This window comes from Prionailurus viverrinus, chromosome E3 (assembly GCF_022837055.1).
Source record: "Prionailurus viverrinus isolate Anna chromosome E3, UM_Priviv_1.0, whole genome shotgun sequence".
Lineage (NCBI taxonomy): Eukaryota > Metazoa > Chordata > Mammalia > Carnivora > Felidae > Prionailurus > Prionailurus viverrinus.
In genome coordinates this window covers 6,404,001-6,424,996 of record NC_062576.1, presented here as the reverse complement: position 1 = coordinate 6,424,996, position 20,996 = coordinate 6,404,001, and the positions used below count along the sequence as shown (strand labels likewise).

Sequence of the window (20,996 nt, the reverse complement as noted above, 5' to 3'; positions counted from 1 at the left end):
CACTGAATGTAATCTACCTGCCACTTCCAACAGGACCACTGACTGCAGATAAAAAGCATCCACGTTAGCAACTAACGGTAAAGGATCGTGGACTGAGTTTCAAAAATGTTCGTGTCATGTATGTGTGTTTCTCTTCAACTGAGATTTCAATCAGAAGGCCTTTCTACGCAGGGTAAATGTTTCAAATAAACACGTGAACTTATTTAACGTGAACTCTGACTTGACAATGTTAGAAACCACCTCTCCTCCTCCTTGCGGCTCAGCCGGCTCATTGGACACTGGGTGGTGGCTACCTGCTCAAAGAATCCGTGCTGCTCGTAAGCAATGGCAGTCGCCGTCTCTGAATACTTGCAACGCTTCTGCCACAAACCAGCCCACATATCTTCCTCTTGTAACAGAGAGTACAGTTCAGCCAGGGAGTCCAGGATCTCCTGAAAACAGAGCATGGTTTCTTGAGTGCTCCTGATAAAAACCTTTCCTCTTCCTCCCAATAAAGCAACGTCACTGGGCTGTAACTTAAAATCGCTCGGGAGAGGCTTACTGAAACCGTGAGGCCCCAGGCCAGGAAGACGTGACCCAGAAGACAAGGTGGGCCTCACCTGCTGGGGTGGAGTTATGCTCTCCTGCTCATAAAATTCCGTGGTTTGCTTCGGCTTAATCTGCAGACTCAGACCTTTCTCAAAAGCCTGGTGCTCCAGCATTAACGTGGACCGGAACCAGAGGTTGTGTGTCTTCCCCAAATACTTCAGAACGCAGGGCCTGATGGGAATTGGGGGGACACACTGGGACATGGCCTCGACGAAGCAGTTCAGCGCGCTGGGCTGACAATCCCGCTGCACCTGGTGGCTGCCGCTGCACAGGAACGGGCTGATCTCACCAGCCAGAGCCTACAAGCGAAGCACACGTGAACTGAGGTCTTCGCTCTCTTACACAGCATCTGACAACATTTGGGGAGGATTCACCATTAGGGAATGGGGCGTGGTCGCCTCATCCTTTGAAACTGAGCCAAGATTGTTTTCTTTCACCGAGATTTATCAACGCCGAAAACCACATCTTCCAAAACAGGAGGTAAGACAGACTCACGTGCTGCTGTCTGTCGGACAGGATTTTCCACAATCTGGGAAAAAGCTGGACCCACGTCTTTTCTGCCAGTGTTGTAGAAATGTGACAGAGCTGGACAAAAGCGCTGAGCAGTGCTCCCGTCTACGGAAAGAACAAAGGTCCATGTAACCACGCAGGGGGTCTCATGTCCACGCTCAAGATACTGCTATCTCTGCTGTCTCATGCTTTATCAGACACTTACCCACTGTCAAATTTTCAAAGATCAAGCGTCACAGCAGAGCATAAACACAGATTCTGAGCATGAGGAACCCATGGGTGCTTAGGAGTCAGTGACGTGCCTACATATTTTTAACTTCTTTTAAATGTTTATTATTGAGAGAGTGAGCGTGCACACGTGGGGGGAGAAGCAGAGACAAGGAGACAGGATCCAAAGCAGGCTCTAGGCTCTGAACTGACAGACAGCTTGATATAGGGGCTCAAACTCATGAACCATGAGATCATGACCTGAGTGGAAGGCAGATGCTTAACCGACTGAGCCACCCAGGCGCCTCTACGTTTTTTTACTTTTAGGGCATTTTCTACCTTTTAAGGACATTTTCTAACATGGTTCCACCACGTCCAAGAAGTATAAACGCAATGCTGACACAGATGTGTTAACAAGAGGCACAGGGACTCCATCAAAGCTGGAAACATGAAAGAGGAAAAGAGGAGGAGCACATGGATAGAAGGGAAGTTCTTGGCCAAAGAGTACAATTCTGCAGAACAGATCAAGAACTGAAGATCCAGAGTGTCTGCAGCTGACGGCCGGTGAGATGGAAAGAGCCAGGGTCAGGAACTAAAAGCCCGGATGGTGAATCAAATCCACAGATGCCTCTGACTTTGTCCACAGCTTTGCTGGTTTTCAAAGTCTGAATCGGCTGCTGATATTTCCTACAAACAGGCAGGTTTCAAGCCTGCTGGAAGCCCACTGAGCCCACGGGGCACACCTCCCCACAGAGACAGGGCTTCAGGGACACATGTGTCATGACCAGGCTCTCCTTTCTCCAACATCAAACCAAGGAAGGGAAATCACCCTCATGTCCACATCTACTAAAAATGCAGAAAGCAAAGCTACAAACATTTCAAAGAACATGGGTGAAAACATTTAATAAGTGAAGAATGCTCCGGTTTGGTACTCGGGCTGCCCCGTGAGGCAGACGGAGATGAAACGACCACGGAGGACCTCGGTGGCTGCCCCCTCCTCCCCGGCCTCGGGGGCCTCCTGCCTCCAAGTCAATCTAGCAGAGACCGGAGCGCTGAAGGGCCACACGTGTTCACACACCTGCTGCTCATCTCGAGCCGTGAGTCGGGGATTCCGCAGGTCCCCGGCCTGTACTCATTCACACACTGTCACGGAGAGGCTGTGGTGGCTCTGCCAACGCCAAGGAGGACAGGAGGGGACATTGGCGTCAACACGTTTCTCACAGGGAGGAAGACGGCCAATTCTGGGACAAGACGCCCAGGGCAGAGAAGAGGGCAGGAGCGCCTGGTTCCATGAAGGACCCGACCCATTCACGTGCCTCCTAGTCCCTCTGGACTTAGAAACAAACTGTCTGGAGGCACCGACTGGCCCCTGAGTGGAGGGTGGAGGGGCCTCGGGAAGGAAAATGTCAAGGTCAAATAGACTTATAAATGCAGTGACTTATAACCCCACCTTGCTCTACAAAAAACAGAAATATGAAAAGTAACTTCCATAAACACGTGATAAAATAACATGAACGCCACTCCGACTTCTGAAGCCTCCTGGTGGCTTTCACTGTTCTCCACAGCACTCACCAGCCCACACAGCCACACCGATTTTACCTCTGTTTATTATTTCCCCCAGTAGAACAGGAGCCCCACGGGGCTGGTACTCTTGTCTGTTTCATTCAGTTACACGAACTGCTAAAATGTACTCTGATCTTTCGCAATGAGCTGATCATTAAACTTATGCCAAAGCAACCAATGAGTCAGTATCTACATGGTGACTTATCATGGCGACTGTCAGCCAAGAAAGGCCTTTGGGTTTGGGGGCACTGACCCACCACCCTTCTTTCCAGCAGAAATGACAGGAGGGACAGGGGCCTATTAAGTCTTCAGTTGTGAACAAAAGTGTATCATCTACATGTAAGAATGCTCTGCTTCCGTTCTGTGCACAGGAAGACAAAGTGTTATGTTTATCCACACATAAACACAATGATCACTCAGATGCAAATTAAAGTTTGATTTAACGCACAAAAATACAGAATGGGTTACCAGAGAATTTTAAATGTACAAATTATCTGTGACAAGTAGTTTGTTTCTAGCTTTTTTCACCTAGGTCTTGATATGAACAGAATCATCGCTGGTTCTTTGTAACACTCTTCAAAAACAACTTGGTGTATTGGCCTTAACCAATTCTTGTAGTCTTTAGCTAAAAATCATCACTTCTATAATTAACCTAAGAGTCTGAGGAAGTCAAAAAGCTTCTAGCTGGCTATATCCCAAAACAGATGCATTTGGGGGCGCCTGGGTGGCTCAGTCGGTTGAGGGTCCGAGTCTTAATTTCGGCTCAGGTCATGAGATCGATGGAACCCCACGTAGGGTTCTGTGCTGACCCAGAGCCTGCTTGGGATTCTTTCTCTCCCTGTCTCTCTGCATCTCCCCAACTTGTGCTTTCTCTCAAAAAAACCCAGAAAACAAAAAACAAAACAAAAGGTGCGTCTGGAGGACCCCTCCCTACAAAGTGAACTTCATTTACCATGTTAACCTATTCTCATTTTCTTTTTATTGCATTTGAAAAATAATTCAGCAGTGTCTCATCTTATATTTTTAGTAAACAATTTCATCCTTTCTTTCAAGGGACAGCAGTGGGAAAATTATTTTCTCCCACAAGATACTCTAATTCCTTCCTCAAATCTTTACACAGAATATCCACTTTGGTCTCACAGAATTACGATACCGTCAACTGAGAAAAGTGAGAAAATACGTCTAATTTGTAGAAGAAAACTTCACACTGCCGTGGGGTAATCCTGCTCTAGGATTCAAAATATTCAGGGGAGAAGACCACCACCATCCCTCGGAAGCCACACAGACCTTCACCTCCCGGAGAGTGTCAAGGAATTTGTCGTGTCTGTTGGTTAACATGTGCAGTTGGTTCCCGATGTCCTTTTCAGAAAGCTCTTTGGTTTTGGGCGTGCTGGTCTGGTCTCCCGGGGCCAGCTCAATGTCAATCTCCACGTCCTGTGAAACAGAACACAAACAGGCAAAAACAAAAAGTCAGACAGTTAGAGAAAACCCAGTAAACAGCTCTTGCAAACTCCTTGTTACAGTTTTGGCAAGTAAAATTCTAGGCAGTTTCCCAGAATTTTAAAACTATGTAAATCCTTTGAGCTCTAAAATAAACAAAGCAGATGGACTAGATCAGACTTCTCTCTAAATGACGCTATGGAAAGATCACTATTTTGCTCTTCTATTTGGATTGTGGAAAGCAAAATGAAAAAGTGCAAATTCTAAACAGTAAAAATAACAATGATAAGGAATTACAGCCTATCATTCCTCAAAATGCAGTATAGCTGCCTCGCTCATTCAGATTAAGAATATGGTCAGGGTCACTGCACAGAACCTGTTGGCACAATGTTTTATATGACTCATTCCCAAAAAGGAGTAAACCCTTCTTTCTGTCTGAAGCCTCTGAGAAGTCACAGCCAAAATTCAATCATCAAGCAAGCCTCTGAGTTATCAACCATTTGGTATGTGCCCCTGAAAAAGCACAACAATGACTTCCAAGTTGGCAAATACTTCATACAGGAGAGTAACAGGAAGGAAAGATCGTATCACTAGATCATCTAGTGTTCAGCGACAGAAGGAGATTTTAAATTCTTATTTGATAATAGAATGAGTAGATATCCCACATACAGGAGTGGCATCAGACTACCCTTTCAGAGCAAAAAGGGTGCCTCCTTTTGCAATCCTGGGTGGCTGCTTCTCAAACCCAGCACTCCGGGGAAAGACTGAGCTTCCAAGAGCAAACAACCTAAAGGAGACCCAAGTTTAAAGGTCTATGCCTGGAGTAGTGGCGGCTACTCCTCATGGAGCACTGAGGGCCATCGGGACAAAGACCTCAGCCTTGCTAGCCAGTTCTGGGCTCCAGGGCTGCCCCCACCAGGACGAGGTGGAGACTTGGGAGGTTCACAGCAGGCTGCTGGTAGAACCTGCTGGAGCCCTGGGAGGCGTCCCTCCCTAGGGTAGTGCTGTTAACACAACATGGCTTCTTCTCACTTGGGAGGGAAAAATCACCGAACAATAGAATAACCTGTACTAAGCAAGACTAGCTCACAATAAAGCGATCTATCTCGAAATTAAATGGCAGTACGAGATGCTTATCAATTTAACCTAAGTGTCTATCAACAGATGAATGGATAAAGATGCGGTGTGTGTAAGTACAATGGAGTATTATTCAGCCATAAAAAGGAAAGAAATCTTGCCATTTGCAACAACATGGATGGATCTTGAAGGCATTCTGCTAAGTGAAAGAAGTCAATGACAAAAACCCTATGTTCTCACTTATATGTGGAATCTTACAAAAAAAAAAAAAAATCTTACGGAGAACAGACTGGTGCTTGCCAGAGGCAGCAGGATTAGGAGAGGGCAAAATGGGCCAAGGGGGGCCCAAAAGGTATAAACTTCCAGTTGTAAGTCAGTCATGGGGATGCAATCAATGTACAGCACGGTGACTATGGGTAATGCTACTGTATTGCATATCTGGAAGTTTCCAGGAGAGTAAATGTTAGAAGCTCTCATTAGAAAAAAAATCTGGTAACTGCGTGGTGACACATGTTAACTAGAGGTATCCTGGTGATCATTTAGTAATATATACAAATATTGAATCGTTACATCAGACACTTGAAACTAACATAATGTTGTATGTCAGTTACACCTCGATAATAAAAAAAGAGAAACATCTAACTGAACAGAGGTACCACATCCAGAACTTTCAGGTACAGACAGGTTTTAATGCATTGCTCTTGCCCTCCCAACCCCCCCCCAAAATCTAAGGCTGATATCAAATTCGTCCACAGAAATGGGAATTCTGCTGTGAAAAGGAAGGGACCACACAATCTGGAGCATTACTTCCTCTTTGGACTCGCTGTTCTCTCGCTCCCGAGGCTCCTGCTTGACATGTGTGACCATGGCGAAGGCCGCTCGGTCGTGGCTGTCGGCCAGGTTGATGACATTGGTGATGGACGGGAGCATGGCTCCTTGGCAGCTGGTACCAATGGGAGTGCTCTTCTCACACACTGCCAGAAGCAGCTGAAAAGGATTTATGAAAAGAAGACAAACCTAGAACATTAGCCTGGCATTTGGGGTGCAGGGACCCATGGCTGACACCTAGTTCTCACGACTGGCACACATAGGGTGTTGACTCGTGAGCCCACAGCTCTGCTTCTCCCCAGCTCAGTCAGACAAAGGGTCTGAACTTTTCCTCCAGACACCCCTCACTCGGCACCTCTGACTCGGTGTCTAAGCAGAAATTCAGTATCTTTCTCCCCTACCAGACGGGCTTCCTCCTGCTATCAACTCCTGCCCAGACTAAGTTCCTAACTCATGGACTTCCTCTTCCCAAATCGTCTCCTCACCCACAGCTGACTCAGTGCTCTCCTCCCTGTGGCCCCCAGTGGCTTCCATGGCCGCCAGGGGACAGTGCAAGCTACTTGGCATGGCTCACGAGCTCATCCCTGACGTTAACACTCGTACCCACACCCAATACTTCCACGACTATTCCCCACATCCCAATACGCTTTGCCACCCGGCCTTTGCCTCTTGACCTGGATGCCCCCCAAACTAAGCCACTCTTGCCCCTGCCCCGGTGGAGCTGAAGTGTCATGGGGAAGGACAAGCCCAACATCAACACGTAAACAGACACATGATAACAAACAGAAACAGAAAACGACGACAACAACAACCAATAACCCAAAACCAAACCAAAAAAGATACATACTCACTGTAAGAACAGAGCCAAGAAACAGGGAGACCAACAGAACAAAAGGGTGCCCCTTTTAGCTTAGGTGTTAAGAATGTGGCATGTCTGAGAACACAAAAGGCCAGTAGGGCTGGAGACCACCGAGGGAGGAGGGAGACAGGGAGGTCAGTATCGGGCTGGAGAGAGGAAAGGGTCTGGTCACATGGGGGCTGGAAAGACGTGTCCTGGAGGCTGGATTTTGTGCCAAGTATAAAGGCAAGGAGTGACACACACAATCAGCATTATTAAGGACAATTTTGCAACAATAACAAAACTAGGGTGGTGAGCAATGATGGTGGCCCCAAGAGGGCAGAAGAAGAAAAAAGGGTGAGAAGCAGGTGGCCCTGCACTGGTAAGCCCTGGCGACGGACCAGATGCACAGGACAAACGAGGCAAGGAATGGCAGATCCCCAGCTTGTGCCCCTAAAGAGGATTCCACACACAATCTTCTATCTCATTAGGCAAAGTAATTTGGTAACCTTCTAGCTTCACTTGTAAACAAGCAGACTAGAATTATCTGCATAGCATCGATAACCGATGGGAAACTAGGCTGCCTGGTGTAGTAGGCAGATAACTAAGCCAATGAAAGGCAGCGGATATGAACAAGAAACAAGAAAACAGAACTCTCCCCACAATCCTGTTAGAAACATCTGACCATCCACTGAATCGGTCTGACCATTTCACACAGGGCTCTGTCACTGGCATGCTGGCCCCTCACACTAGGGGATCAAAGTCTGTGGCTTTGTCAGGCTGGTCTGGCCTGGCTGCTCTACCTTCCTGCTCTAAGAATGATGAGACGTGACACAGTACGTTAAATCTTCAAGGGCGCATAGACAGAATTTACAATTTTCACACTTGAGGAAAAACAAACCTCTGGCTACACACTAAAGAACACTATTCAATTTTCTAGGAGCTTAAAACCACCCCTAAAAAAACCCCTCGAGCTGAAAACAAAGCTTTAAAAGTCTTTTTTTTCTTCCTGGAAGAGAGGACAGCACTTTATGGTGGAGGTTTCTAATTCATCTCAGACAATGTTGATGCCTCCTGCTTCAGTGCCCTGCCAGGGAGGGCGAGCTGAGCCCGTCCTACCTCAATGCACTGCTTAATCCAGAAGTGGTTCCCCATGGCTTCCCAATTCTGGGAACAGGTAACGTAAAGCAGGCGCTCGTATACCCGACGTTTCATGGAGTTGTCAAAAACCTCGAAAAACTTTGCCCTGATGAGGGGCTGGGCGCAACGCAGCCCGGAGAGGAAGGCTGGCTCGAGTTTCGCAGTCAGCTCACTGCCAGACAGCGTCTCATCCCTGAAATGGAAAGAGGAACACGGGGTGGAAGAGCTACACCAGAGGGGGACTCTGCAAGCCGGAAGCCAACAGGCAGAAAACAAGCGGGCGAGAACGCTCCTAAATGCCGCTACGAAAGCCGAGAGTGGATCATGAATTACCATAGGCCGACGCAGCATTTGAGCAAAAGGTGCATTAATGGCACAAAAATATGTTCTGGGATTAAGTGTAGGTATGTTTAAAATTTAACTATCGTGAAGCGATTCAACGTTACGTAGGTTAATTAAAGAACATACTGTAGACACATACGCGCAATGTTTGGTTAACCGCTGTCATTACCTGTAGACATAGTTAACGAGGTCTAAAAACTGGGCATTTAATTCAAGGTCTTCCGGAAAGCGCTTTTCTATGTAGGCCATCATTTTCACAAGCAAAATGGACTTCTCCCGGAGTGTAGGTGTCTGTATGAATTGGGTTTTTTTTAAAAGAAAAGGTCAATTACGTCTATTTGAGAAAAGATAAATTCAAAAGCATTTCAGCCATCTGCTTTATTTTTTAAGCTCCTAAAATTTTGTCAAGTAAAGTAAGACAAGTTCATTTCTAAATGGAAAGAGCCCGCCTCTGGCTGTCTGCAAATCCTTAAAATCAAGACAGCTGCCAATCTGATTTTCCTAGGGGCTGCAGCTCACTTTGGAGAGAAAGTAACTAAATTATCAAACACATCAGAAGTTTGCAATCACCTTACTAAATTCAGTAACAGTCCCATATCATTAATTTTTTGGGTGCTTACCTTTAGCACCACAAAGACTAAGAAGTAAGATTCATTTAACATCTTAATACAAATACACATTAAAAAGAGTGACTGGTCACCTTGAGCATCTATTTAAAATCTGTTAAGTGCCATGAGAGAAATCCATCTTAAGAAAAAATCCTGCGAATGCCAACATGGGAAAAAGCGTTTTGCCGGAGAAGCGTGAGGAGAAGAGCTGAGCAGGCCATGCTTGGACTTCTGCCTGCACAGCAGCAGGTGCCTGACCCGAGCACAGCCCTCTCGCTGCTCACCTGACTGGCTGCCATCGGGGAATTGTTTTTCACCCACTCTTCCACGATTTTCACTACAGCCCGGAGGATTTTGGCATCCGGCGACTTTTCAATGAGGGAGGTCAGGATGGCCTGAATGAAGTTCTTCCTCATCTCCATGCTCATGACGGCCAGGCGCGTTTTCACCAGCTCCAGACTCAGCATCACCAGCTCTCCTGTTCCTGCTTGTGCAGAGAAAAGGGGAGCACCCCAACAATCCACATGATGCATGATGTGGCACGTCAGATTCTGTCCCACCCTGCCCCCCACATACTCTCCTGCAAGAGGGGCCTCATAAGCGCCTCCGCACGGGCAAGGGGACGATGGAGCGGATGGACCAGTGCCGGACACCCAGACACAGGCAGTCCTCAAGCCACGTTCACAGCACTTCTGCTCCGATGGGCCTCTAGCAGTGGTGCCAGCTCTGGGCACACGTGGCCCCGCCCCTGCAACCAACAACTTTATCCCTCAGGATCCTGGGGCCCACTACGCGGGCCCAGAACCTGCAACTTCATTTTCCATAAGGCATAAAGCTCTGATTATGCATTTGGTTTTACAGCAAAACCACTGGATAGCTCTCACTTAGCAGTGAATGCCCCACATAAATATCCAGCCCGCTTAAAAATTTCATCCCTACATTCACAAATTTGGAATGTAATTCATGAAAAAAAAAAATTTAATGTTTATTTTTGAGAGAGCGAGCGAGCACACGAGCAGGGGAGGGGCAGAGAGAAAGAGGGAGACACAGAATCTGAAGCAGGCTCCAGGCTCTGAGCCATCAGCACAGAGCCCAACGCGGGGCTCGAACTCACAGACTGTGAGATCATGACCTGAGCCAAAGTCAGAGGCTTAACCGACTGAGCCACCCAGGTGCCCCTGGAATGTAATTCATTTTAAAAACGAGTCTCACTTTGGTTTTATATGAAATGCTCACAACTTCTTTTTTGAAAGCAAACGGAGAGCGGACTGCACAAAAAAAACAGGAATTCACGTTGGTTTGAGAATTCAATCACACAGCAGCACCCTTCTGGTGTTCCATGAAGTCTGAGAAAAAAACGTGGGGGCCCTGGTTGTCACCTGAGGTAGCTTCTGTGCTGCCCGACGCTGCCTGTGGGTTCAGGTGCTCTCGGACCATCTTCTGCAGGGAGCGCATGAAGACCGAGATGAGCCGGTCGATGTAGCTCGGGTTGTTGCTGCAGGCAGACTTGAGGATCATAAGGGTCCCTAAGAGGTAGAAATCGGTGTGTTCGGTTTTAAGAAAAGTTTTTTTAAAACTCAGTAATCAACAAAAATGGGCTATTTAAAACATTTTAAAGTGTACTGAATAAAAATGTGTTGTTTCTGACCAAGTATGGATAAACCCCAAGTGTCAACATTAGAAGCTTTTGTCCACACACACTACACTCTGGAGCACCGCATTTTCACTCCCAATTCTGAATTCACGATCCACACCAAGCACGGGAGCCGATTTTTATGCTTTGGTAGATACAACGTTCGTACCTTCAGTTCTGGATTTTATCCTTGTTATAGCAAACCACCCTAAGTGACATTTATTGTCCCATGGTAAGTTTGGGCAAAAAAAAAAAAAAGAGGGGTGTCTGGGTGGCACCCCCGGGTTAAGCATCTGACTTCGGCTCAGGTCATGATCTTGCGGTTTGTGAGTTCGAGCCCCGCGTTGGGCTCTGTGCTGACAGCTCAGAGCCTGGAGCCTGCTTCAGATCCTATGTCTCCCTCCTTCTCTGCCCCTCCACTGCTTGCATTCTCGCACTCTCAAAAATAAAAAAAATTGACATTAAAAAAATTTGAAAAAAAAAAAAAAATAGAACAAGAAAAAAAAAGAAAATCCTTAAAAACAAATCTAGACTATTTGGACATGATAAATATTTTAGAATTCAATTTGTACCCCATTCTGAAAAACTAAGATCAGTAAAAATCCAGTAAAAGTCAACAAAACTAACATCAGAGCATGAACACTGAGTATGTGCAAAAAACATAATCTTTCCTGACATTTTTTAGGAACATCCTGACCCTGACCTACACATGAAATTTTAAATTTGTATTCACGGTTCCCATGATAGACCAGTATAAGGGTATTCATTTGCCATTGATGGGTGCAATCATCACAGATTTGGACAATTTTAGGCTTGCTTTGTTAAAAGGCTGAGTCTCAGGAGACAGGTGACGCTTGGTGATGATGAGTCAGTAACTGAGCCCTGGGTCTAGGGCAGGGAGACTGGTGTGACAAGACTCCAGGCACCAGCCCCAGTGCTGCCCCCGGCCTGCTGTCATCCCCACAAAGGAGGGAGGCAGGGCCAACGGTGGTCAGCTCTTCAGAGTCCTCCAGAGAATTAAGAAGACATTCAAACTCTGGAAGCCAGGCTGCAAAGCAGGATCTACATGACCCGCCTTAACAAAAGTCACAAAAGGATTCCTCAACCATCTAAATCCACCCGGTTCCAGAATAGAGCTGGCAAGCTTGAATACTAAGGGATACAATTTTAGATAAATTTATCTGGTTCCCAAATTTCAGATAGCAAGTAGCAAGGGTATGGAGAGCAAGAAACTCATTCGGATGTAACGTATTCAGTTTGCAGATTCAGATGCAAGTGTGTGCATGATAAAAGCTACCTATGTGTTTACATACAAGTACACAGAAAAAAAGACACACATCAAGACGTTAGTTAATGGTGAATATTTACTAAGCAAAGAAACTTTTAGCTTTCCTTCTTTTGTATTTTCAAAATTTCATACAATGACTAAGTTAAAAAAGCATTTTTAAACTGCTAACCCTAAGTCCGTGACTTTCACAAAGAGCAGAGTAAAGTAGCTATGCATTTGACTTCTGAGTATCTGGAGTCCCAAGTCGTCCGGCTGCCCCGATTACCTGAAAAACCAACTCTTGTCTCACCTGGGGCAGCCAGAGCCTCACCACGTAGACAGGGACTAGTTCTCGTCTTGGGAGTGGCTTCAACACGGGTGACCGTATCGTGAAAGGCAGCAATTACACATCTGTGCACACTGCTTTAGCAGTGGCTCCGTGTGTGACGTGAAGCCGGGGCAGCAGGACCCGCACCACACGGGGCAGCTCCCCCACAGCCCAATCCTGCACCTGAGGCTGGGGTGGGAGGAACCGAGGGAACACAGACATTGGTTGGGAGGAGGCCATTTCCCTCAAAGACCACAGGGGACTGGGGACTCACGTGTACCAGGCCACACACGACACCCTCAGCACATGTCAGCTCAAAGCTCCAGCTGACATCCTGACCCTTTCCGAGAAGGAAAGCTCGTCCAGAGAGCACAGAGACCGACGCCAAAAGGAACCGCTGCTACAGAAAATCTAAATCGGACCCAAACTCACCGAAAAGCTGGGAGGGATTCGCATTGGTGGCCTTCTCATAGTTGGTGAGTCCTTCATAGATTACCTTTCCGACGGCCGCATAGAGGCACTCCAGCTCTTCGTACTTGGAGGCCACACTGGAAGTGCCTGAAACAGAAGCGAGAACCTGGGCCCTACTGTTTAGGTTCTCAGGCCCATCAGGGCACCGGGACATTGACCTTCCTCACACTAGGTCTGGAGCTTTAGTTATCTTGGGATGTGGGACAACTGGCATGGGCACTTCTCTCACACTGCAGGACTTGTGGCGCTCATCTCTGAGAGGATTCCGACTTTACAGAGCTAAGGGACAACGTTTTATCCCCCAAGCTTTCCTGGAGTGCACCCAAGATCCACTCACTTACAGTATGCCAAAGTTTGACCTCGACCGTTTGACATTGGACAAAACACTGTAACCCAACTTCCTTTACTGCCTAAGGAAAGTCACGTTCGGCTGATGAGTAACAGCATTTCCAAAGCAAAACAAAAAACATAATGCAACGACTGCCGCCGTTAAGTTCTTAGGTCAAGAAAAATTTTTTTTCAAAGAAAGATGGAAAGCCCGAAGTAAACGCTCACTATAGTAACTGGAGGAGGAGCACTCTCGAGTGACAAGCTCTGTGCCCTCCCATCCACTGAGGCACCAGAGCAAAGGTCACCTACTTGGCTCTGTTGGGAAAATGCTCATTAGGCGGGAGAGAAGGCTATGGACCGCTCGGAGAACCTTGGTGTTCGCGCATGTCATGCACGCAGCGATCCCACGCTGCAGAGGTTTGAAGCTGCTGAGGATGGCTGGAGACTGCAAGACAGTGAGCAAGAAACCCAGAACTTCCAATCCCGTGCAAATATTTCCATAGTTGACTTGATTAGGCTGCTCCTGCGGTGGAGAACACAGGCCACACACAGATGACGTCAATACTCCGGTACCATCCACTACACAAGGACCACATTTTATTAATACAGGAGGACTTCACATTTCTTTTAACAAATTTGCTTTAAGTATTTAGTCAAACCCCCTTTTAAATGCTTATGAAAGACATTAATACTCAATATTAAAAATCTGAAAGTCATTAAAATCGGGTCTAAAAAATAAAATTCAAATATCCTTCCAAAAGGAAGTATCTTTGAAACTGTGGATCCTGAAATCAATCTAAAAGATGATGTCATAAAAAAAACAGTATTAGAAAACAGAGTATTGCTTCTTGAAACTTTTGTCTCTGTGGTTTACACACACAGATGCCTTGTCTATGTACTGTGTGGACACACTGGGTTGTGAGATAAAATCTTCTCACACTTATTATGGGAAAAGAGTGGAAAGTCACCATGAGCTGGGCACGCTTTATGACGGAAATGTTAGCCTGTGATGTGGCAGAGGTCGTTCACTAATGGCTGAGCTTAACTCAATGCTACTGCATTGGATAGGGAAGTAGTTTGACCTTTCAAAAAGAAAAAGAGGATGGGGCGCCTGGGTGGCTCAGTCGGTTGGGTGTCTGACTCCTGATTTGGGCTCAGGTCATGATCTCTCGGCTCCTGGGATCGAGCCCCACATCAGACTCTGTATTGACAGTATAGAGCCTGCTTGGGATTCTCTCTCTCTGCCTGTGTCTCTCAAAATAAACACATAAACTTAAAAAAAAAAAAAAAGAAAATCCCGAAGTTATATGTCAAGCTAGAATCAAAGCATATACTTGCAGACAGGCAGCCTATGATCCTACTGTTTTCATGGTGCAGGTAATCTGTGCAACCTTTTAAAAAAAACCCTTTGCAATGCAAAATAACAAATGCTTAAAATCAGTCTGCAGCTGCCCAGAAATTACAGAATCATGTTTTTTTTACAGAAACAGACCAAAGACCCACCAAATAATCAGCAGCATTAGAGGCTAATTTTTTTAACCCTTATCCCCCCTTTAGTTTATTTATTTTGAGAGAGCGAGCGAGTGAGTGCGTGCCCAAGTGGGGAAGGGACAAAGAGAGAATCCCAAGCAGGCTCTGTGCTGTCAGCACAGAGACTGACGCGGGCCTCAAACCTGTGAACCGTAAGATCATCATCTGAGCCAAAGTCAGACATTTAATTGACTGAGCCACCCAGGCATCCATCCCAGGGCTAATTTTTTTATTAGCTTATTTTGTGGTGCTCGATAACAAATTATATGTCTGTTTTAAAGTTTTATTTTAGAGATTGTTTCATAAACCAACTAAAATTGTTTATGCCAAGCCAGTCAAGAGGTCACTTTAAGAACAGACGCTTCAAGATGCAAGAAAACTATCATGTTTTCAAAGCTCTTCACTGCCTGGGGCTGGGGACATGAGCTCAAGTTTTAAGATCTTTTTCATGGAGTGAAATTCCCTCCCCCTCCTTAGCAGCCACGATTGGCCAAGAGAACAGAGGGTTTGGGGTTTGGTGGCCCAGCCCCAAGATCGGGTGGCAGTGACAGACACATCCACTTACCACACTCATCAGGAGCTTGTCAAACCACTGCAGTTTGAGCTCAGACTTGGACCACATGTCTGGGCGCAAGGCAGTCTTCAGGAGAGTCACACACCGGCGAGACAGCACCTCCCCAGGAGACCCCGCAGTGTTGGTATTGTCGTTAACCTGGAAATCCACTTAAATTCAAGGCCACGTCTCACTGTGACACTGCCTCTCGCCCTGGCACCCGGCTTCCACTTCACTGCCACCTCCTTTCCCACCTGACTCAATTCAGCCTTCCCCACTTCAGGGACTCCTGCCAACAGCCCCCCCCCCCCCCCCGACCCCCCCCCCCCCCGCTCTCTTGCTGTGGGGTCGGTGGGGATTTGCACTCATTTGTGGGAGTGACGGATTAGCGTCAGGCAGCTCCCCAAGAGCGCACCCAAGCTCCTCCCACGGACCTCACAGGCTGGGCCTGGCACACTGCAGCACCGAGAAGGTACTAGCTGAATTATTCAGCAGATTCTTTTCAGTACTTTGAAGCCCTCAATGGTTTTGCAAGATCTACTATTCTGTTTAGTAATCATACAAATTCTAAAAAAACTACCTAAGAAAATTTCATTTACAATGTTTTTTTTCAAATTGTTTCAGAAATAGATTCCCAAGAAATACATGAAAATACATATTGACGTAAATGATAAAGAAATACAAGTTTTAAAAGCACTTAAATTACTAAACGTCCACAATTTATGGAGGTCGGATCATCCCAGCACCTTTACGAGATGTACTTGGAAGTTAAATAATCTGCCCAAGGTCACTGGCCAAGTGCCATGTTGTGTCAACACCAAGATGACCTTAATCATGAGATATACCAATATTTTACCATCGCAGAAAGAAAAAAATGTTTTTAAAAATCCCATCACTGGGGCGCCTGGGTGGCGCGGGCCGGTTAAGCATCCGACCTCAGCCAGGTCACGATCTCGCGGTCCGTGAGTTCGAGCCCCGCGTCGGGCTCTGGGCTGATGGCTCAGAGCCTGGAGCCTGTTTCCGATTCTGTGTCTCCCTCTCTCTCTGCCCCTCCCCCGTTCATGCTCTGTCTCTCTCTGTCCCAAAAATAAATAAACGTTGAAAAAAAAAGAAAAATTAAAAAAAAAATCCCATCACTAATAAAACAGGCAGGTTTCAGAAACGTTAGCCTGTTATGAAATCAGTGGAATGTGGTACAAGAGAGCTGGCCTCAGACCTTGGTTTGTCTACATTGTTCCTGACTACACTATCAGAGATAACATTCTAGAATCTATTAAGCAGTCTCTGTTCTGAAGAATCCATAACAGAAGCCTTTCAAAAGCCGCACCTGACAAGCCACGCGGATGAGGAAGTTCACCACTGTGTCCGTGTGCTGCTTATCAATGGGTTTGGCAAGAAGGGAGTCGGCTCCAGGCAGTGACTGGCTCCTTCCGAACACCTAGAAAAGGCAGGCAGAGCATTCTCAACAATGCGCTGGTGTGACAGGGCGCGGCCTTGTGCAGCCAGCTCGAGGTACACAGTCCTCCTGGGGGCGGTGGCTCTGGGCAGTGGGGAGACCGGCGGCAGGCACGTCTCTGCAGACACAACCGACAAAGTCGCGAGGACACCAAGGCGGCTCTTCATATGGAGCAGCAGCCAGGAGAAGAGCACAGACAAAGCTGCTCCAGGCACAGGAAAAGGAGCCAGCAGATGAGTCCCAAGTGAACAAAGACCCTGGGGCACTCCCGAAGTGGAGGAAAGGCCTGTGTGGCTGGAGCATCGTGAGCAAAAACAGGGGGGGGGGGGGGGGGGGGGGAGAGGCACGAAGGCCATCAGCAGGGCTGAGTCACACAGGCCTTGAAGGCCTCAGCCCCAGAGAGGGCTTGGCCGGGGAAAGACAACCTGACCTACTGCTTCTTCAAACTTTTTCTTTTTTTAAATGTTTATTTTTGAGAGAGAGTACGAGTGGGGGAGGGGCAGAAAGGGCGACCGAGAATCCGAAGAGGGCTCTGTGCTGACAGCAAAGAGTCCAATGCGGGGCTTAGAACTCACAAACGAGCCATGAGATCCTGACCTGAGCCGAAGTCGGATGCTTAACCAACTGAGCCACCCAGAGGCCCCATCTTCAAGTTTCATTTTTAAACGATGTAACAGTACAGAGGCCCCAGGCTCCCTTTACTCAGCTTCCCTTAGATTCTGACAAGAGGCAGCAGGAGAGGAGAGAGGAGCTGGGAGGCACTGCAGTGAGCAGGGGAGGTGGCTGGGTGCACGCCAAGAAGGGTCCGCGGCCGGGTCAGCAGGACCTGACACGTAAATGGACAAAATCCGTGGCCCGAGGTGTCCGACCTGAGTACAAGTAGAGACCAGTAGAGGGGAGGGACGGTTCAACCTCAGGCACAGAGTGACAGAGCCATCACCTCAACAAGGGCTGAGGAGAGCGAGCAACCCCCTCCCTGGCTCTCTCGTGTTCGCCGAACAAAACAGAACACATTTGTTCACTATGAAAAAAATGAACACAAATGGGTGCACATTCTCGATCAATTTTCTTACCCCAAAGCGTTTCTCTCGATGCCTCCCTGCAAGGAATTAGCCATTCTCATTGCAACTCTAAGGTATTAAATACACATGTAAAAAACAAAAAAACAAAAACAACCGTATCTGGTGACATGAGAAACACGGCGAGTAAGTCCTAGGTCACTGGGGTTCTACCTGTGAGTGCAGCCTTTCCTGGCTGTGTCTCAGGCACGGTGCTGGGCACTTAGCCCACATTCGGAATTTGTGGAATGAATGAAAGAAGCGCAGAACCCATAACAGAAAGCACTCGATCTTACCGCACTGATGGCTCCAGTGGCCGTCCTAAAGCGTTTCACTTCCTGGGCGGAATCCACCGACAGGCCTCTTTTAATGGAAGATGAAACAGAGTTGACTCCTTCGCCACTTGAATTTGAGTCCATGTCTGAATCCGGCTTAAAAAACACACAGGTGTGACTTTACAAACTGATTTCTAGGAAGAAGCAGAAGGAATTCAGTCTGGGACAACAGGACAAGTCTGGCAGCCGTACCTGCTGGTCCTTGATCCTCTGCAATTCCCACTTGATGACGACTTCAGACAGGTCCACGGCCAGCCGCCTCTGCTCGATGGTGACGCTGGGCGTGAAGCCCAACCTCTGCATGGCGCTGACCATGTGCTGCACCAAGTGATGCCGCACAGGGTAGTAGACCTAGGGGTACGGGGCCTGTGTCACACCGGGACCACTGCCTCGTGACTCCAACACACATGCGCAAGTGGGCACACACACACGCATACACCCCCACCCCCCAATGGACCAGAAATACCTTTATTAAAAGATGACTGACCACATTATTACCGCAAACAATTAGAGATAAGAGGTGAAAGCAAATGCCTGAACGTGCAGGACGCACCCCCTATGGTCCTACGGCGCTCTCAGCGTGTGGTCCCCACCCCCCGTGGTGCTCTCTACACACCTTAAAGTGCTGCACGATCAAATGCAGGATGTGAACGAGCTGCGGGACCGTGTGGCCCTCCTCCACAATGATCTTCCTCGTCCAGTGCGTCAGCATCTGGTGCCCGTCCTCCATCCTGGCCGGCACCGCCGGAGTCAAGATGGCCATCGCCTGTCTCACGATGGCTCGAGCCTCCATTGCATGAGCCTTGAGGAGACTGTGAAAGACCTAAAACAGGGAAGAGGTTCTTACGCACGGTGAGAACGAAGGCTTGGAGAAAGGAGATGAGAACAATCACTTTGAACCGAGACCGGGTGTTTTTGCAAAAACGGTTTTTGCAAAATTCCTTAGGGCTGTCTTCTCAGGAAACAACAAAGCTGCTTTCTCCTTCCTTAAGTTTTGAGATGAATACGTTGTTCCTCCTCCTACCGAGCTCCCACTTCGTGCCCGTGCTGGGCCAGGGTGGAGCACGCAGAGGAAGACCTGGCTCCTTACAGGGACTCTGTCTCGCGTAACTCATGGGAAATTAGCTGATGTACAGGGATCATTTCTTTCACCACAGCGTGACACGAGTAAAAGGGACTGCCCTGGGCGGCAGTCTTAGAAAAGCGCGAGAGGTGACGTCCTGACGTTAAGTAAGGTCATGACACGAAGACCACCTGATGGGTATGGAAGATGGAGGGGGCAAGGCAGGTGCTGGAGATCAACAGGACTCGCCCACGCCCCGACCGGGAACTAGAGGGCATCGCGGATGGTCCCTGCGTCTCTGGCTGGGAGAGCAGTGCCCCAGAGACGTGCCTGTGGGAGGTGACGACGGAGGGGCCGCTGGCTCTGTGGTCTGGGGTGTAACACCTCAGAGGTCACAAGACGAAGTGGTCAGAGGAAAACAATCAGGAATGACCGCACAGAAGAGGACAAGGACGATCGCTTAGGCAACATTAATGGGACAAACTGAGCACTAAAGTGTACTACCGCATTTAATTCTTACAGAGACAACACTAAACTCAGGGTCACAAACTTGTGACTGCAAAACAGAAACTCAAACCCAGGGTGGCCTGGCATCAAGGCCTAACCCCTCCAGGGACTCGGAGAAGGGTGCTCATCATTGGCAGAGGATCAGTACGGGATGAGGGCTCTAGAGTGCCTAGTGTCTTTAGCTAAGGAACGGGCTGGGCCCTTGCAGAATGGTTTCAATGGACCAGCAGATCGGAAGCCAGGCTACAACGTGCAGAGGAGCAGGAGATGGGCAAAGGAGACGCTTTGCTGTTTCAGCAGCAAGGCCGCAGAGGGACGACGGAGCACAGCAGTAACTGAGGAGCGGGGGACACAGTGAGCGGTCATGGGAGGGTTCACGGTGTTTGTAACACGGCAGAAACCAGCTATTTTTAAACGGTGCCGGGAAGGACAACAGCAAAGGAGGCTACCACTGCGGAGGGGGGGTGGGGGGAAGCGTGTGTGCAAATCTGCCCAACGCCTGGGGCGGGGGTGGGGGGGGCGGTGGAGGGGAGATGGGAGGGCGCCCCGCGGTACCTGAAGGACGATCTTCTTGTGTATGGCAAACTTGGCAATGATGTGCGCCAGAAGCAAGTGTCCGCTGTATTTGCAGGCCGGGTCCACGCAGGCCTTGGACAGCAGGCAGGGCCACGCGAAGGTCATGAGGCGGCGCAGCTTGCTGTTGCGGTTCTTGTTGTTGTCGTGGATGTGGTGCGGGGCGTGCTCCACCAGCAGCGTGGCGTACTGCAGGAGGTAGATCCTCAGCGAGTCCAGCATGTCCGCCTGCTTCTCCGGGTCCAGCACCTGCGGGCGAGATCAGCAGAACGGAGCTCGGGTCCAGTCCTGAGCCGTGTCACCAACCAAGGGCCACACGACAGGTTTACACCTTCAAACACACACGCACGAGCGCGCTCCTAAACACACACACACACGTGCGCACGCACGGCATATACAACATCAAGCTTTACAACAAGAGAACCAACGAGGTCATGCCCATTTTCCTGTTATGTGTGAGGATCAGAGATTCCCGGAACGAATTTCACTGACGAAGGGCGGGCTTACGAGTCTGAACACAGTGGGTGAAGGACCTTCAGGGGAAAAGGAGGGCCTCTTCTTTAGGATGAGATTTCTTTTTTTTTTTTTTAATTTTTTAAAAAAATTATTTATTTTTGAGAGAGAAGACAGAGCATGATCTGGGGTGGGCAGAGAGAGAGAGGGAGACACAGAATCCAAAGCAGGGTCCAGGCTCTGAGCTGTCAGCACAGAGCCCAATGTGGGGCTCAAAATCACGAACCATGAGATCATA

At 48.2% G+C, this 20,996-nt stretch overlaps 1 protein-coding gene across 11 annotated transcripts in view; it reads right to left on the bottom strand.

Moving 5' to 3' along the window:
- The window catches only part of TRRAP (transformation/transcription domain associated protein), a 119,633-nt gene that overhangs the window by 39,533 nt on the left and 59,104 nt on the right, over nucleotides 1-20,996 (bottom strand). For 7 of the 11 annotated variants that reach the window (XM_047837443.1, XM_047837451.1, XM_047837449.1 and 4 more), the window contains exons 38-54: nucleotides 20,228-20,494; nucleotides 18,719-18,925; nucleotides 18,295-18,453; nucleotides 18,064-18,198; nucleotides 16,581-16,691; nucleotides 15,266-15,412; nucleotides 13,480-13,693; nucleotides 12,802-12,927; nucleotides 10,521-10,667; nucleotides 9,426-9,628; nucleotides 8,703-8,824; nucleotides 8,171-8,384; nucleotides 6,193-6,372; nucleotides 4,156-4,302; nucleotides 1,084-1,203; nucleotides 600-887; nucleotides 294-431 (exon numbers count right to left, since the gene is read on the bottom strand). In XM_047837443.1, the coding sequence (XP_047693399.1) occupies nucleotides 294-431; nucleotides 600-887; nucleotides 1,084-1,203; nucleotides 4,156-4,302; nucleotides 6,193-6,372; nucleotides 8,171-8,384; nucleotides 8,703-8,824; nucleotides 9,426-9,628; nucleotides 10,521-10,667; nucleotides 12,802-12,927; nucleotides 13,480-13,693; nucleotides 15,266-15,412; nucleotides 16,581-16,691; nucleotides 18,064-18,198; nucleotides 18,295-18,453; nucleotides 18,719-18,925; nucleotides 20,228-20,494 (2,925 nt within the window). The remainder of the gene's footprint in view (nucleotides 1-293; nucleotides 432-599; nucleotides 888-1,083; nucleotides 1,204-4,155; nucleotides 4,303-6,192; nucleotides 6,373-8,170; nucleotides 8,385-8,702; nucleotides 8,825-9,425; nucleotides 9,629-10,520; nucleotides 10,668-12,801; nucleotides 12,928-13,479; nucleotides 13,694-15,265; nucleotides 15,413-16,580; nucleotides 16,692-18,063; nucleotides 18,199-18,294; nucleotides 18,454-18,718; nucleotides 18,926-20,227; nucleotides 20,495-20,996) is intronic. The other 4 variants (XM_047837447.1, XM_047837452.1, XM_047837450.1 and 1 more) reach the window with 1 other exon arrangement.